Here is an 18595-nt window from a genome sequence, read left to right as displayed (position 1 = left end):
AACTCGCTAATAAAAACTGCATATCATTTGTAATGATGTATGTCTCTGTGCAAATCTCAGGAGTGAAATTGTTGCCCGTTCCGCTTTGCAAAAGAAAGCATTTGTGAACAGCAGTATTTAAGTTGTGTTGCAGATTTTTAATTGGATTTAGGTTGAACAGATGAAAGTGTTGTGAACGAAACTATTTAATTGTAGTTTTAGCTACTGGAAGGGATTATTTCACAAATGCCTTATATGTATATCTATCATCTCATCCGCTCTAAAAGGCTTCATTGTCACTGCAGAAGAAAGGCATCCCCACGTCATGATGATGCCACCTCCGTGTTTCAGTGTGGGGTTGATGTTTCAGGTTGAAGTGCAATGTTAGTATTCTGTCACTGATTTTTTTTTTTTGGAGTGCATTGAGGACAAAAAAAGGCCGATTTTGGTCTCACCTGACAGCACGCTCTACATGTGTCATGACTATCAGCTGTACTGTCAAGTACATACATGCACAATTCATGTTATCTTCCACAAAACCTTTCTGTAAATATATATATTTTTTTTTTCGGTTTGCTGCTACATTCCAGACAAATGTCCCAATATCTTTATTCTGTTTCTGTTTCTTTTCAATTTAATGTTATACCTTTAATTATGTTTATGTTGCACATGCTTATAGTTATACTGTTTCTCTTCTGTCTTATATTTTTATTTAGAGCCTTGAGACAAACATACATTTTGCTCAAATATTTTTATATTGCACATGCTTATATTTATACTGTTTATACTACTTATACTGTTTCTCTTCAGTGACAATAAAGCCTGAGTCCAAACTGTTGCTCAAACATGAGCTGTGGATCTTTGCAGCTGCTCCAGAGTTGCTTCAGCATGTCAGTTGAGGTGGTAGGTTTGCAGCCTTGCTTGGTAGGTTTGCAGCCTTTGGCGGGTTTCCTTCGAGGTTTCATTCATCACTTTTTAAACTTTGTCCAACTGGGTGCACTAGAGTCCATTAATGGATAACAGCAGGGCTCAATATGAAGACACATCTCACTTTGTTTTTAGAATGTAAAACAACTTTGAAACTATATTGTTTTTTGTTCTTCTACTTCACAATTATTCACCACTTTACCAATTTAAGTTAAATACTCAGGTGTGTCTTTGTGATGTAAAAAATGTGAAAAGGTTCAAAGTATTAATGATTTTACAACTAAACACAAATCTGAATACAGTTGTATTAATGGAAAGTACAGGAGTTCAAGGAAAAGACATATTTTCGGAAAAAAAAGTGCAATAAGATTTAGGCAGGTCTACTTTATCATCACAGAATATATAAAAGCCTAGCAGTTAGGACGTGTGACCAAAAACTGTAGATTGACCTTAAAATAATAAAACAAAACTGAAATATTTTATTTATTTGACTTCGGGTTAGTTTGATTTTTGGCTTCTAATGAGGCTTTACACATTGAGATAAGCTACTGTTGATTGGTGGTGCATAATTATCCGAGCAGTCCTCTGGACTCTGAGAGAGCGCAAATGTTTAGCCACCTGTTTGCAGCCTGCAGGCCTCGGGGACTGGGGTGCTAAGCAACAAGAAGGACAGAACAGCAGCTCATGTGGACGAGAAGGCTGGGGAAATCCTCTGCCAGCATGGAACGGTTATTTACAACAAGCCGACCCAACACATCTAAGAGTCTGATCTAACGCCGTGCCGCAGAGAACACAAATCACCTCCCATACATAACCCTGGCCCTGCCAACCCATTTCATCTTAGGCGCTAATGAATTCATCATTGGGAAGGATCTGCCCGAAGCCCCTAGCAGAGAAGGAGTGATGGCTCCGATGAGTTAGCATCCTCATCTTTAACATCGCTGCGGCTGCCGGTGGTACCTGGCCTCCGCCGAGCCGAAAGTTTTTGCATCGACAGTTTGTGACTCTCAGGCGTCCTTGACGATGCGGCGACGAGGTAAATGCCTCACAAATGTGCATCCCATGTACGAAAGCGAGTGAAAGTGTGGAATACGAATGTGTCGGCGTATGAATGGATAAGTCGGGAAGAGCGAGAGCTCTCGTGTCTGCAGGAATGAGTAAGCGCGCGTATCTATGCGCCAGTATGAAGGAGTCTAAGCGGCACAGTCAGGGAGCTGTCAGAGGAGAGCCAGGGTGCAAGCTGATCACAGGGCTACGCTGCGTTTGATGTCTCCCAGGGAATGACAGCTTCTCTCCCCGCGGGAGCCCCCTTTTTCCTCACCCCTTCTTTGCTCCGTGCAACACCTCTTTTCTCTATATAATTCTTTTTTATCCTCCCATGTTTCCCTCCACAATATATGTCCTTACTCTGCGTCCTCATCAAGCTGATTGGGAGGGAGGAGGGCTGAGCATAAGCACACTCGTGCTCTCCTGGGACTGCTCGAGGAAACACGTAGAATTTCAAAACAAGGCTTTGTTCAGCAGGAAACACACCTGAGAGTATGTCTCTGTAAATACTGACACGATGAGCTGCCATTTCTAATATACTGACATTTTTGGCTGACACTCAATCTGGCCTGGTGGCGGGGAGGCGACGACAGCTAACCTTCAGCATCGAGACGGATGGATGGGTAGATATATGAAATGTAATTGTGCACACGTTACAATGGAACGGCCAATTCCAGGAGTTTTACCATTTTTTTTTTTGGATCAGAAAAACATCTGAAAGGTTTCAGAAATCAACAAATCACTTTCTCTTTCTCTATCAATTATCACAGCTTCTAAATGCCAACGTTTCCATCAGAAACCACATCTCAAAGAGATTCTGGCTTCCCAGCCTTCGAAGTAAAAAAAATACTTGTGTAGATTTAGGAGTGGCAAGTTAAGCCTGACAAGAGTAGAAAATAAAATTTCATGTTCATGTTCCAGTTTTGCTTCAGGTTAAACCGATTTTTACAGACAAAAAAAATTATTTGTCAACCAAGGAGCTTCAAATGCATCACCGTTTGCGGAGGTGATGACATTAAAGCAGAATGGAACATGGAGACATTTCCCTTTCTGTGATATGTCCATGGCCATAGTGAGTTAGGAGCTTATTGTACAGTTTGCCTAGTGATACCTTTGTTGAGCATGTTTTATGAAAAGAGGAATGACGTGAAGCATGGTCCTGCAAAAGTTTTCAATCCCTTAGCAACACAAGCTTCGTGTCGTATTTTGCTAAGGCGGAGTAGCCGGACCAGAGTGCAGAACAGAGCTGTGAAGCAGCACAATGAAGTGATAATAATTTAATGATGAAATTAACACTTACAAAGTGCAAATTAGTACAGAGCAGGGGTGAGCACAACAGAGGATCTGACAGATAGTGAAGGGAGACAGGTGGCTTTAAATAAAGGGGAATGACAATGGGGAAATCAGAAGCACAGGTGAAGACAATGAATCAATATTTAAAGTGAAGGAGGAAAGACGGCAGGGCAGATAGGGAGGAAACAGAAATCTAACAGTAGCCGGATACAAGGAACTAATAAATAGATAGATAGACCACTAGGAATAATAACTGAAGGAACCCAAATAAGCAAAGTCCAACACAAAACCGAGGATTGTGAGATTTCAGTGTATTTTATTAAGGTTTTACGTAGTGAACGATAACAAAATATCCATAATTGTGAGGCAAAATTAATTATTCATGTTTTTGTTACACATTTTAATAAATAACAACCCAAGTGTGGCAGAAAACCTGTGCCTCAACCTGAACACATCATTCACACTATAAAATATGTTGGTGGCATGTTGGTACATGTTGGTGGCAAAGAATATTGATCGGTAAAAATGGCCCAGTCAAAGTCCAGAGATTAATCCAACTGAGAATCTGTGGCAAAACTTAAAATTAGATTTTCACAGATGCTTTCAACCTATCTGACTGAGCTTGAGCTATTTTTTTTAAACAGGAAAACAGGAAAGCATTTCATTTTCTAGATATACCAAATGATTGAAACAAAAAACAGCAGAAAGTATTAACAGCCTACAAAGTATTGAATAGGAGTGCTGAGCATAAATTCAGTACTGCTGCATTGCAATAAGAAGGTCCTGGGTTTGAATCCCGGGTTCTTACTAGGGTGTTCCTGCGTGGAGTTTGCAAGTTCTCCAGGTGCATGCATGGGTTCTCAGGGGGCACTCCGTCTTTCTCCCACAGTCCAAAAAACATGACTGTAAGGTTAACTGGTTACTCTAAACAGCCCTTACACGGTGTGTGTGTGTGTGTGTGAGTGTTTGTTTGTCCTGTATGTCTCTGTGTTGCCTTGTTATGAACTGGTAACTTGTCCAGGGTGTACCCCACCTCTCACCCGTTGCCCCTAGAGATAGTGAACAACCCCCATCCCATTACCCAGCACGGACCAGCAGGTATAAACAATGAATGGATGGATGGAGCATGAATACACTTTTCAGATTAGAAAAAAACAAGCATCCCTGTCCTTCCGCTTCACAGTTATCAACTACTTTGTTCTTGTCTAGGACATAAACACCCAATAAAATACATTTTTGTTCAAGGGGTGTGAATACTTTCGCAATGCACTGCTGTCAACACTGAAAGGTATTCCTTTGGGAATTTAACGTTTATGATTATGCTCTTGGCAGCGGGTCCCCCCCCCAGCCCCACCCCTAGAAGGTCAAGGTGCAGCAGGATTTCATCTCTAATCGGGGCTGCGTGTTAGCGTGAGCCCATCCGTCATGGGAGCGGAGTGTCAGCTAGGTGTCCCTGTCACTAAGCTGTCCATTTTGTCAGATGGCCAAATTCATCATAACCAGACGGGGGACTGAACCTCACTTGCAGAAGCCAACCGCTCAACAAATACATACAAATATGCAAATTAACGATAAAATAAACATCACCCCACAAACAAGCTATCCATCACTGACCAGTTTCTCAGCAGCTCAGCACTGGCGCGGCAACAGTAATCAGCCACTCCGTCAGAGGGAGTGATGGAACGCCATCCTTTCATCTTCCTCCTCTCCTCTATATCATCCACATACCGCTGTTCTTTCATTGGTCCCCGTTCGCTATTTCTCATGCGCGCTTTGGGTAATTTTCCCCCTCTCTTCCTGCACTTGCACTTATTCCTCCACTCCCACGCACTTTGTCAATTCTGTGTTGGCATTTTTTGGCTATCCATTTTTTATCCCATATTTTTTAACGCTCCCTCCTTCCTTTAAGTGCCCCTACATCATTGTAATTATAACTTAGCTGGAGACATTTAGAATGAATACTTGTTCTGTTTTTGTGTTTGAATGGATAATGATGTGAAGCGATACATTTAGCCAGTAGGGGAGCAATACAAATCAGGCCACATGTGACAATCCTTCCCATTTCGACTTTGGCCTGTGAGTTCTAATGCATCACTTCATTATTTGCCATGTGGCGGATGAAAGCAAACCTTTTGTTTTAATACCCTAACCCGACTATTAGAATAAAAAGAAGACATTGCTTTCAATCTGAGATCTTTCCAGATCTCAGTTTGGGGGCTGTGTAAGTCCCCTGAAGCCAAGGGGGACTGGAAACTAAGTCCTCTAAGTGGAATAACTTTTTTTTTGGAGGAAAAACAAGAACACGGAGCAGTTCTAATTCTCCAGCTGCTGAGTCAGTTCAGGCTCGCAATGCTTTTCTGGCAGCGTATATAGGAATCCCTTTTAAGCATGTAGGAGAGCACGCATACCTATGAGGTTTCCAACGTTTATGTCAAAAGAATCTTGCACGGGTCCGCAGTGAATAACCGAATTGTCAAAACTTGCCACCCAATGGGCTCAGATGAAAACCACACATCCTACTTAAGCTAAAAACCGTGCGAAATAATCACATAGATTTCAAAATAAAACTCCACCTCTGGCACCACGACACAGACAAAACACTGCAGAAGTCCTCAGCCTGACTGCTTACTCCATCCCAATGGATACATTTATGAAAACCACGGCCAGTTTATACTCCTGTGCTCTGCCTCTTTTGAGTGGGCACGACTCCAACAAAGAACCTTGTTTTTAGCTCCAGTTTGTCTCCACTAGCCACAACAGAGCGACTGTAGTATCATAAAGGTCTTGAGGTTAGCCACACTGCGGTCAGCGTGTGATCTCTTGACTGCAGGCGGACGAGGAACGAGCTGCGGCCACGGTTCAGCCCAAGAGCCACAAAGATGGCATTCCTTTGAATACCTTAAAGGCTGTAGCAGACTTTGGTGTCAAACAGCAAACTAATTCAATTAAAAAATACGAGTTTAATTCTGACGATTTAGTAAAAGTCAAACCAGAACATTTTTTATTGCTGAAGTGTTGAGACATGCGTGGATATATTTAGGGGCAAGGAATTATATCTTTGTGACTAAACATGGGGGGGGGGGGGGGGGGGGTTAACGTTCACAGATGTCACACACCAAAGAGAAGAAAACTGCAAAAATAGAAGATTATACAAAGCAAATCTAAACACAGAAAAGCACAACAGACCATGAGCATGCTGTTTTCTATGAGTGGTGGGGGGTGGTAAAACAAACTGATGGCAGTTCTCCGTTTAAAGCTTATGTGCAGCCTTTCACACATAAGTCCCAGTAATTTACTGGGGCCACATTCCTGGGTCTAACAAGAATGAGCGCCTTTCACACATGCAAATTAGACTGAGTAAATTACCGGGTCAGCTCTTTTCACACTTAACTCGGCAACTGTGGAATGGATGTACCTAATATCACCTGCAAGTGGCGGTAATGCAAGGGATGCAGCTTTAACTGATCAAACAAACCTCTAAAGAAGAACTTCAGTCAGAAATGGCTCCTGTCAAACAGCTGATTAGCCACAACAAACAGTTGCATTGGAACCGTGGATCTTACAGTGGGTAGGGGTTTGAAGTCTGTGCAGTGCAATGCAAAGCCCCTTTCACACTTACAACCTTACCCACTAATTTGCTGGTAATCTACTGGGTCTGAGTTATATGTAAATAAAACTGGAACTGATTTAGCGGATAAAACTGACCCGGCAGTTTACCGGGTCAAGACCTAGTGTCAAACCCGGTATTTTACCGGCACAGCTCTTGTGTGAATAAAGCTGTTACATTTCTGGGTAAGGCACACATTTGTAGTCAGTGGTCTACGTTTAACACCTCCAATGCTGTCTGAAAGTCACTTCTCTGACTGAGAAATCTACCGAAACTGTATTTCTTCTGTAGTTTTCATAAAGCTACTAATCACTGATGTTACAGCTGCAGGTATTTTGGAGGCAGGTCACAAAAAACCTTTTGCAAATCAAGAGGCTGAAAACTTTGTTCATTTTTCTAAGGAAAAGCTCAGTTAAGACTGTATGAAGTGTGTCTGTGGACAGTCATTGAGTCCTGATTGGGTGTAGGTCTGGTCTTGGACTGGGCCTTTCGGACATGCGTGTCCGCGTTGATGTAAACCTTTCAATTCCAGCTCTGGCTAAATCTTTGTTGGTATTCTTCTGCTTGAAGACAAATCTTTTACCCAGTCTCAAGTGTTTCGCAGTATCTAACAGGTTTTCTTTTTGCACATCTGGTTGTTATCCTGTATACATATTCTCCGACCCGATCTGTGTAGCTTCTTCAATATTAGCGTCTTGGCTGATTTTTTGATTCACTCTCCCCTGGCCTGGCCTGCCATTTCAAGCTGACAGCCATTTCTTGACAGGACTGGAGATGTATCACTGCTTCTGTTTTTGGTTGATGAATTAATCAGGGCTTTGTAAGACGTTCAAGGACTGAGACATTCTCTTACAACCTGACCCTATTTTAAACTTCTCCACATCTTTATCTCAGACCTGTCTGGTGTGCTCCTCTTCCTGGTGCGGTTCATTGTCCATTGTTCTCCAACAAACCACCGAGGCCTTCATTGAACAGCTATAGTTCCAATGAGATTTAGCATACACATATGGACTCTGTTCACTACCTTTTGATTGCATGATGCAGTTTATTTAGCGGGATTGGATTAAATGGGGCTGAATGCAAATACATAGCATGCTTTTCCAAAGGTTTGCTCATAAAAAAACTTGTATCCTTCTCAGTTCTCCACTTTCTCCTCCTATCTCACCCTGTTATGCTCTTGCTACTTGTTAAACAATTAAAGCTGTTTTGAAGTGGTGTTCTTTTAGCAGGGCATTTATTTCCCATTGGTAAACAGCTGTCCTAGTAAGAGATATTAGTTTTAGACGTAAAAGCTAGCAAAAACAAAAGTTTATCTGTATCAGGTCACAACTGGAAAATCAAAGAAGTTCATTCAAATGCTGTTTCGTAACATTTTAAATCACCGTTTTCTCTAGAGGTTTTATTGTCATTTGGTTATTTACACTGGAAACTGTTGGTCTATGAGTGGATCTCACCAGGGTAAGTATCTGTTCCAAAGGTAATTTGGTGTAAAAAACAAAAACATTTCTGCACACTAAATAAATAATTTTGCTCCCCGGTGATGGCGGTGAAATGAGCTTTCGTTTTAGCCGTTATTGAGTGCACATCAAATCCTGCACTGATGCATCTGTTAACCACATGTCCCCTGAACCACTTCAATAACTACACACATTAGGAGTGTGTGTGTGTGTGTGTTTTGAGTAGGAGGGAATTAGTATTGCTGGTGCCGTTCATGTGTTAACTGGCTCCATTCAGAGGAATTAAAGGCACACCCTGTCTTAATTCCTTTACTCAAAAACCTCATGCTAAAAACAGTACCTCATGGGGCTGGGTGACCCTATTGTCTTAACAGACGCTTTTATCATGTGTTCAACGATGAATGCCAAGCTCCATCTTTTGATCTGCTACACAGTGTGTTCTACAGAGTAATACCGTTAGGTTGTATGAGCTCACTGATTAGGTGCGTGTTGTTTGTGAGCATCTTCTTACGGAAACCCATATTTGAGGAGTCGATTGCCAAATGCAAAACTGCAAATAGAAAATATCCAATGCTTTCTTCATAAAGTTCTAAATATCATGCTGGAAGAAAATGCAGTAAGAAATGAACAAAGTGCAGAAAAGTGCACAGTTTAGCAGATTGCACAGGCTGAAACTAGAGATTTTTCAGACCTAGATCAAATACTAGAACGGAACACTTCCTTCCATAAGTTGCAGCATGCAAGGTTTTTCAGCTGCACTTTTAAAATTTCAAGTTATTACAGTGAAGCAAAGGTGATGCAATTCATGCTAGAATGCCACCGCAGAAAACAGAATTGCCAAGAAGGGAGAGCTGCCTGAGCCAGGGTGAAGTCAGCATCTGAGGAACATTGGCGTTAGTCAGGATGAGTGAAAACATTGGGCATCAGCTCCGTGAGCCAATGCTCTCTGAGGAGTTCTTTATATTCATCTTAGTTACATGAGTAAGACCCCAGCCATGGACTAAGGCGATCTATCCAGACACACTCCATCCGAAGTAGCCTCTTTCACAAAGCATTTCAAACAGGACTTAGGTGGTTACTTTTTGTTTTTTTGCTTTTTCTGGGTGTTTTCTGAAACGATAATTATGGTGAAGAGGGTTGAAGTCAACCATCCGATGCCAGGACATCTCCGGGGCATCGAGAATGGGAGTCACACCCAAAAATCTGCTGATTTATGTTGGGGGTTAGCTTTGCAGCTTAAGGGTGCTATGTAGCAGTGGCCGGTATTTAATAATTCAGGGTGTGAATGGGTGAATGACTGACTGTAGTGTAAAGCGCTTTGGGGTCGTCTGTCTAGTTAAAGTGCTATACAAGTACAAGCCATTTACCAATGCATTAATCATTTTAATGTAAAAAAAAAACATCATTGCAGCCAAGGTGTGGTGCGTTACAATAATAATTTCTTGCCAATAGCACACACTGGACCGGTTGTTCTGAAGTGTGCAGCTCTCGGGCCTTTAGCCTAGGGTACTTTGTTTAGTAGTTAGTCTTGAAAATAGGTCAAAACTTAGTAGGTCTCACATGCCACCTGTATGTTTTACACCTTAAAAGATGTCTGACATTTTTTAAAGAGTAAAATATACAGTATTAACACTGCTGAGTTCAACTTTCTTTAGCTATTTCATGCCAGCTTGACTCGGAAAGCTCTTGTGTGGGTCATTACCAGCCTGACTGGCAATTGATTAACAGCCAGAGGCAACTTAGATTAATTCTCCACCAAACCAGTTCCCGAGCTAAACTCATGGCAATGTACTTAACTGGGCTTAACACCAGTACTCCACCACTGCTAACCAACTGGTTTCTATACAAAAACTCTCACAAAGACCAGAAGAAATAACCTCTAGCTCTACTACCATTCCTAACTAAGCTCAGGGACTGCTTGGTACAAAACAATAAAAGTAGGTCTCATCTTTGCAACATTTTGACCAGATTGTTCCATTAAAGAGGCTGTTGTGTTTCTAGAAATAACGTGGATGTTTTTCAGCTGCCTCTTAATCTAATTATACTGAATTTACAAAAGAATCTAAAGTAAAAAAAAATGTTTTTGCTGTCAGAGATAAAAAGGTAAAAAGGCACAACTAAGACAAGAAAATAGAGCACAAACTGAAGAAAGCTGGAGATAATGGATGCAGGAAATTGTTTGCACAAAAACAGTCCTTAAAAATAACACCTCATATCCCCTAAATTGTCTCCTGAAAACAGTTGTTGTGCTTTTCTTTTGTGGAAATCAATTGCAGTCCCACCTGGCCAAAGAAAATGTTCCGACAAGTTGACGCAACCGTACTTCCTTTTATATTTTTCTCTGAGATGTTTTATTTATTGCTGTCTTGTTCATGTTCAATTACATTTTTCCCATACTCAGTTTGAAAACATGGGGAAAAACATGCATTTGGCAAGTCTGGTGGTTCCATCACCAGCACTCATCATTAAATCACTCCCTTCCATTAAATAAGTGGGGAGATGGCTTAACGCTCATACTGGGAACAAAGTGTGGACCATGCTTATTTTGATACTTCTTTCTCCATATTTAGAGTGTTATAAATGTATTTTTACAAGCATTCTTCTATGAACACAAATGTAACTTACCAAAGCCAAACGCAGCTGGGGCAGGAATGGGAGCAGACTGGACTGGCGTGGACGTGTAGAGGCCGGTCACCAGCAGACCATCAAAGGGCACACTGGTAGAGACGGTGACTGAGGAGACACAAAGGAAGACAGGTTTGAAAACTGCAGAATGGAAGCTTATACAAGATAAAATGATTAAACATATGTTAGCAGACAGTTTGTAATCCACACACCTTGACACCTCCTCGAAGTACAAACAGGTAAACCATTGATTAAGTGTAAGACATCACACATTTACACCTCGTTTACCAGCCATGCAGATGATTAGTCAATGCGATGTGCACATGAAGATAAACAGTAAGTCTGACTGTGTAGACAGATCAGAGCATAATATCACTGTCTCATTAATGTTAGAAATTAATCGTACCCAGTTATCTTTGTCCCAGTTTCTTTACCTGATAGACGTCGTCTTCTGAACTGTAGACTTATGTAGTAATACAAAGACTCTTGAAACAGAAACTCTATTGAAACATATTTAATCTAACAAGGCAGAGGGATGTTTGCAGCTTCAGTACTGGACTCTCATACACGCAACAATGCGATACGGCTAGACTTCCGGACGCGAGAGAATACCAAACTCTCGGTTCCGTCAGCCAACATAGATGAGCAAAGACCTGCTCAGGATTGGTCGATGCTTCCCATGTTGTCTTCCGGGATACGTTTCGCAGATAGGCTACGTTCACACTGCAGGTCTTAATGCTCAATTCCGATTTTTTTTGTGAAATCGGATTTTTTTGTGTGTCCGTTCACATTTCCAAATATATGCGACTTGTATGTGATCTCCTGTGTGAACTGAATGCGTTCAACTTAAGAGTCCCGCATGCGCACTCGAGGACGCGATGACGTCACACGTAGCAAGCATCCTCAGTGTTTGCGGAAGTAAACATGGATTATAATGCTGGCGCGCATTTTGCGGTCATTAATTTATTTTCTAACCGGAGCTTTCCGTCCATTGACTGCTCTTCTCATCGTAGTCCGCCATGGGTGTCGTCTTTCTTCCCGCTTCTGCATAGCAGGACGCAGAATAGTTACGTTTGTCGAGTATCGGTGACGTACAGGTCAGATAAATGCGACCCGGCCGTACAGACACAGGTCGCATTTAAAAAGATCAGATACGTATCGGATTCAGGGCCACATATCCATGTGACCTGGGTCACATTTGAAAACATCCAATCTGTGTTGTTCAGACTGTCATAAAAAGATCAGATACAGGTCGCATATGGGCAAAAAAATCGGAATTGGGTCACTTCAGGCTGCAGTGTGAACGTAGCCTTAGACTGAAATAGCTTTGCTCCAGGGATATCCGTGTGTCCATTCTGCCTCAAGATAACTGTCCATCTGTTTATGCATGCCACATCTGTGAAGTTCTTTGTTTTGTGAGTTGTCTGCTGTTTTCCCTGTTATCTGCAGCTCCAGCCTTTGTGATCGCATAATCCTTAACAATGACTAGCACAACACCCAAAGCCCACATTTAGTAGACTATATACACACCAAAGGCCTTGGAGGAGGTGAACAGATTGTGCAGGTGTGTCAGAACATGGTGCAGGAAATTCTACAATCTTACCTTACAAATGTCAGTTGCATCTCAATACATTTGAATATCAATGAAAAGGCATTTTATTTCAGTAAATCAATTCAAGTATAGAAACGTTACTAAAAACATGCTTTTTTTTTCAAGGATTTATTCTGTTAATTCTAAAGATTTCTGATGAGGATTTTAATACAGAAATGTTACATCATGGCCCAGACACTCATAGGGAGGACTGCTCGACAACTGTCCATCAGACAGCCTCTGCAAGAAGGGTAAGCAATAAAATGTCAATGCTTAAAGTGGTGGCTGGTAACAGAGTGCAATGCCCAAACATTTCATGAAAAGTTGGTAGAAACGAGAGTCACAATCAGCAGGGTTAACCGCAGCCTTGAGTGGATTGTGAGGCAATGCCCATCTAAGAGGTTGGGGGAGATTCACAAAGCGTGGACTGTAGCTGGAGTCGGTGCTGCAAGAACCACCAGGCACAGACGGATCTAGGACAAAGGCTGCAAACTGTTGCATTCCTTCTGTGAAGCTGCTTCTAAAGCAGAAACAACATCAGAAGCACCTTACTTATAGGCCAAATAGAAAAGGAACAGAACTGCCTGTGCTTCTTCACTGCCTAATTTTCTCAATGCAATGTTGCATTGATGAGGTAATTCATGCAAATGGTGCCAGGACTGTGTACTCAGGTCATATAACACACAGATCATGATATACTTTTCAGTAGGCTGATATTGTAATTTTAAAATGTTGCATTTCATTTGGAAATCAAGGTCCCAGAAGCTGGAGGACGAGAGTAGAGCAAAAGAATACTAGATGCCTGAGGTCCAGTTGGAAGTTTCCACAGTCAGACAATTTGGGAAGCCACATCATCTGCTGGTGTCGGTCCACCGTGAGTCAGACAGTCCACCATCGCTACATGCATGCTTGGTATGAGGGATTGCTGCAAAGCCATCGACAGTGCAGACGACTGTCCACTGTGGCTCTACGCTCTTTCATGAGGAGTGAATGCTGCTTGTCAAGACTCGATGCAATCTGCTGGGTTTCCTTAGAGAGGTAACTTTTTGACCAATCTGTCAGTGTGATTTGATTGAATTTAATTTTGCAGAGTGCTTTGTGGTCACATCTGTTTTGAATTGGTACTATATAAATAAAATTGAACTGAACTGAATTTGTCAAGTAAAAAGTCAGTGCACATGTCTACCAGGAAGACATGCCACATTCCAATACACATATGTAATCATTGGTCTTCTGTAGTTTTCAAGTCTTTTGAGAAACTAACTTTTTGATTTTCTTTAGCTGTAAGCTATCCTGACCAGCAAGATTGATAATGTGTAGCCCTCTCCGTTCTGCACATTATCAATCTGGGACTGCTCCCATTGAATCGGTTTGGGGAATGGAGGGACATTCAGCAGAACTCTCCGATCTGATTAGGCAAAGTGACCCCTAGTGCCCGCCCACCATAGGTTTGTTTTAGCCACTGTATCAAATTAAATCGTAAGCAACGGAATAAGGTAAGGTACCCACAAGAAGGTAAGAGTCAAGACACGTCTTGCTGTTGTTCTTTCAAGGATGAAATCATGGATTCTTACTAAATAGATGTGATAGCAGCAGCTACAACTGTGTCCTCCTGCACTGCCGGGTTTATGTTGGTCCAGCTGTGGGCTCGGCAGCTTTTGCATTTGCCGCACCGGTATGTCCTGCCTAAAACCACAATACTGCAAAGTGTTTGGCCCGACCCATTCTTGGTTTGGACACAAAAGGTTGTAGACGGAGCGGTACAAGACGGATTCTCATGTGTTTGTGAATGCACAAATACTTTGAGAATTTACCTTGGCTGTAGACCATAATCATCAAAATGAACAGAAATGAAAGCAAATATATCGCTACTCCATTTTACTTTTGAGCTGGATCACTGAAATAACTTAACAATGATTTTCAACTTTACTGAGATGAACCTCCACAATAAAAGTAATAATTTAGCGCTGCACCTGGGCTTGACTGGCAAAGAACTGTAGCCTGATTGTTTCACTTGCAACAACCTTAACCTGCACAAATGACCCCACCTTTAACAAGCTTTGTCCTTATTGACAGACATATTAGAGAGAATTTATGAGCTAATTGGCTGTAACCCTGATAGCTTCACGAGGCCCACCCTCTCATCCCAGGTTGTAACAGACAGTGGAAGAGCTAAAACTAGTGGAGGTCTGTTATCAAGCTGAACACATCTAAAGCTTAGTGTATCCAGTAAGTAAACTATTGATTTGTCTGGTGAACAACAGCCTAGAGTGACAGGCCCACAGAGTCAGCTCTAACACCAGAAAAAGTGAGAGGTCGGGTTGGGACTGTTTCCAGTCAGACAGTAAAGAAAGAGCACGGGGGAACAGTCTGCAGCTGAGAGGAGCAGGGGCTCCCCCTCCAAAAAAACAGCTCTGCACACAGACAAATAAAATGCTTTGCAGCAATGAAAGATGGAGGACTTGTTATTTCCTGACCCCGGAATCTCCCTGCTTACTGAAAAGTAATGAAGAGAAGTAGGAGACACTTTGCGGCGTTAATGTGTTTTTCATTTAACAATAGAAGCATAATCAGTTTTGTCCCAGGGCGTTCATTTCTTCTGGGCTTGGTGTGTTTTCATGGTGAGAATCTGGGCAGAGCAGACTCCTGTCTGGCCCCATTTGACTGCCTGCCTGACTGGGTGACTCCCCTCCCCTTAACATGTCTTCACACAAGGCGGCCAGCATTAAAGCATGTGTGTGTTCTCCATGATTTTGTATACATTGGATGTGTTACACCCTGTCTGAGGAGCATGGTTAAGGCCATATCCCTCTCTCTTAGGCTCTCATCCATATCAAAACCTCAATAATTTATCCCATAACAGTCTTTATTGCATCCAGACATTTCCTGTTCTGCTCTCCTGTCACAATCCTTAAACACACAAGTCAGATTTAAAACTCAGCACTTAACTTTACACACCCTAAACTCAACCAGAACCTAAACATGAAGCCAAAATACCTATTGCAGCTGCTTTCACTATTTTCTTTAAAAAAAAAATTGTAAGCATTAAATTAACTTTGAGCATATAGTCCCTTGCCAAATAATGCATATCCCATGAACCAACGAGAAAGATTAACGTATGATTTTTTGTGACAGACCAACACAAAGTGGTGCATATTTGTGGAGTGCATGAGAAATTATACATATTTTTTAACTTTTTTTTTTTAGAAAATAGAATAAAAAAAATGTGCTGATTGAGGTACTTTGCACATCAAAAGACTGAAATAGCTAAATATCTGCCATTGAGCTAAAACAGTGCCATGCTGGAAGAAACTTTGTTAGAGGCTGCAAAAGACCCAAGACTTTAAACATAAAACTAGACTTAAAATGAAACAGTTTAAATCAAAGCATGTTCATGTTACACTGGTCCAGTCAAAGCACACTCCTAAAAGAAAAAAACATTTGTGGATTAACGTTCAGTTGCTCTCCATTTAATCTGATTGAGTTTAGGCTGATTTGCAAATTAAAACTGACAACATTTTTTTAGTCTCTGGATGCACAAACCTAGTAGATACCCCCTCTAAAAGACACATTTTTTGCATTATTAGAAAACAAAATTGTTAAAACCTTGTACAATCTTGAATTCATTTCACAACTATGAAACACTTTGTGGTGGTCTAGCACATAAAATCCCATTGTACATTGATATTTGCGGTTGTAACACAACAAAATTTGATAAAGTTCTCGTTGATTTGAAACAGATTGGAGTACCTGAACACTAACTCATAGTGTTTGGAAACAAATTACAATCCTGGAACAATGGAACAAATACAAAACAAAAATGGCAAGAGCAGATCCATGAAAAATAATGACATCTCCCTCTGCAACTTAAAAAAATGGGCTATATAGTGAAAGAAGCTTTATATGGAACACTGAAGAGTATAATAAAGAAGCTTAAATAGAAATAGCATTAGTAATATCTTTATTAAGTCCTTGTTTTTCAGTGCACAGGTGCCTCTCCATCAACCACCAACTGTGGGAGAAAATAAAATCGAATTTACATGAGGAACTCTCATGTTTATATTTTTGCTACACACGTACATGTGTTTTTCATTTATGCAATTTCCCCCCGTCCAAGCACATTACCTATTCAACAAATCCATTATGTGTTATGTTGAGACATGTTTTATTAGTAATTACATTCTGCAGTATTGATCCAAGGCCACGACACTGTACTGTATTTAATGGGGTAATGCATTAAACTTGGAGCAGCCACAGTAGACAGAAAATGCTCATTTCTGCATTTCTACTGACCTGCATCACCAAGGTTACAGACCCTCCATTACTGCAAACAGATACTGTGAATAATAATAATAATAAAAAAAATTGTCCCTTCAGCCCATGCTCATAATGTTCTTCCATCGGTAAATGAGGGAATTATTTTCCCTCGCATGCTCTCCTTCCTTGCAGACGTGCACCTGATATCGTGCTGGTGAGCAGGTTGTAGAAAAGAGGGGGTGGGCGTGTTGGGATAAAAAAAAAAAAAAAGAGGAGAAGGTAAAGCTAGGGGCACAAGGTTACCATTGAAAAGCAAGAGCAGGGTTGAAAAAGGGATGGGGAGAGACGAGGTAGCGGAGTGGCCCGCGGAGAGCCGTGCTACCTGATCAATACAACTCCAAGATCTAAATTATTTAGCCTGGTCTCCAACAATCTCCACCCCCACCCCCACCATAGCGTTCTCACTTGCCTGTGTAAGGCATTAGACAGATGAGCCAATCAGATGAGATGAGATCAGATCAAATCACCTGTGGGGGTACTTTACACTCACACTCTCTCGCTCTCACACACACACACACACACACACACGCACGCACACATTTGGGAAGAAGGCCTTTGATGGTAGCCGTTAACATTCTCGTCCATACTTCACTTTTTGAGCGCCGCTCACTTTGGCTGAAGGGGATGGGGAGCCATGAGGGAGGAACAGGGGTGAAATTTACTACCAACAGTCTCATTCAGAGAGCATCGAGGTTCAGCGTTGCAGAGACGGTGTTTGTTCTCACAGTTCACACTTTGTTTATGTGTAAACAACGAACACAAGTGTCTGCTTTCAAGCTCCTCAGGCGGACATCTGGACTGGATTTAGGACATTTCCTGCATAAGACTGCATCGCTGGTTTCCAAATTCCGCCACACACACATGCACAAACACACACAAAAATAGCTAGCAGTTCTGAGAAGACTATTTGTATGAATTTTGATAAGGTGGAAGATGTTTCGATGTCGCACATGTATCCACACAATCTGTTTCCTTGCATATTCTGCAGCTCTATTAGAACAAAAAAGATAAATTCTCTATTTTAACACTACAATACTACTGCGTGGCACAATAAAGGGCCAAAGCCTGTATTACGAGCTTCCCCGATTGTTATGCTATCAATATACAATTATCCAATTTAAGGATGAGTGACTTGAAGGAAAGCAATCAGGTGAGAGATGCTAAACGCCAAAGAGCAGACAATCAAGATGTGACTGCATTCCAGCATGATGATGTATTTGCAACATCTGTAAGAGGTCTGAACTAAAGTCCTGCAAAATCCTGATTACACTGTATGCATAAGATTGATACCCACGTACAGGCTCTTGTGCTTTATACCAGAACACACCACAGAGCTCACTGCTTGGCCTAAAGCGGACATATAATATTGATGAAGCGATGCGGTACGCCTCATTATAGACACACACAACCGTGCTACTACTCAACTATTGATGGGCCCGGGGCTTTCTACACTTCTCTGGATCCACCGTGAGTAACGTTAGGGCACAGAGTACGAGCCCACCACACAAGACAACAAAATACACATTCACCAGCACAGACAGTGGCGTTTCTGCCATGTGTCTCTGAGCTTACAACAGGCGGTCAAAAGAGAAATACACAGCATGGATCTTTTGCAGATTAAACAGAATGAAATGAAAGAAAAAAGAATAAGTTTTTACAATGAAGCTGAAACGCAAATCAGTTTAAACTTGTTGTTGTGTAGAGCATTTGCTTTACTTATTTCATCTCAGCCACTGTTGTTTTGAATTTGTT

General features: G+C 41.5%; 1 protein-coding gene across 1 annotated transcript in view; it reads right to left on the bottom strand.

The window, feature by feature from the left end:
- The window catches only part of LOC118560921 (reelin-like), a gene marked incomplete at its 3' end in the record, with an annotated part of 83890 nt that overhangs the window by 34586 nt on the left and 30709 nt on the right, over nt 1-18595 (bottom strand). Inside the window, exon 2 of the mRNA XM_036132477.1 lies at nt 10936-11043. Coding sequence (XP_035988370.1) covers nt 10936-11043 — 108 coding nt within the window. The remainder of the gene's footprint in view (nt 1-10935; nt 11044-18595) is intronic.

The sequence above is a fragment of the Fundulus heteroclitus genome, unplaced genomic scaffold (genome assembly GCF_011125445.2).
Source record: "Fundulus heteroclitus isolate FHET01 unplaced genomic scaffold, MU-UCD_Fhet_4.1 scaffold_513, whole genome shotgun sequence".
NCBI lineage: Eukaryota > Metazoa > Chordata > Actinopteri > Cyprinodontiformes > Fundulidae > Fundulus > Fundulus heteroclitus.
Note: the sequence above shows the minus strand (reverse complement) of the source record. Positions and strands in the feature narration are given on the sequence as shown.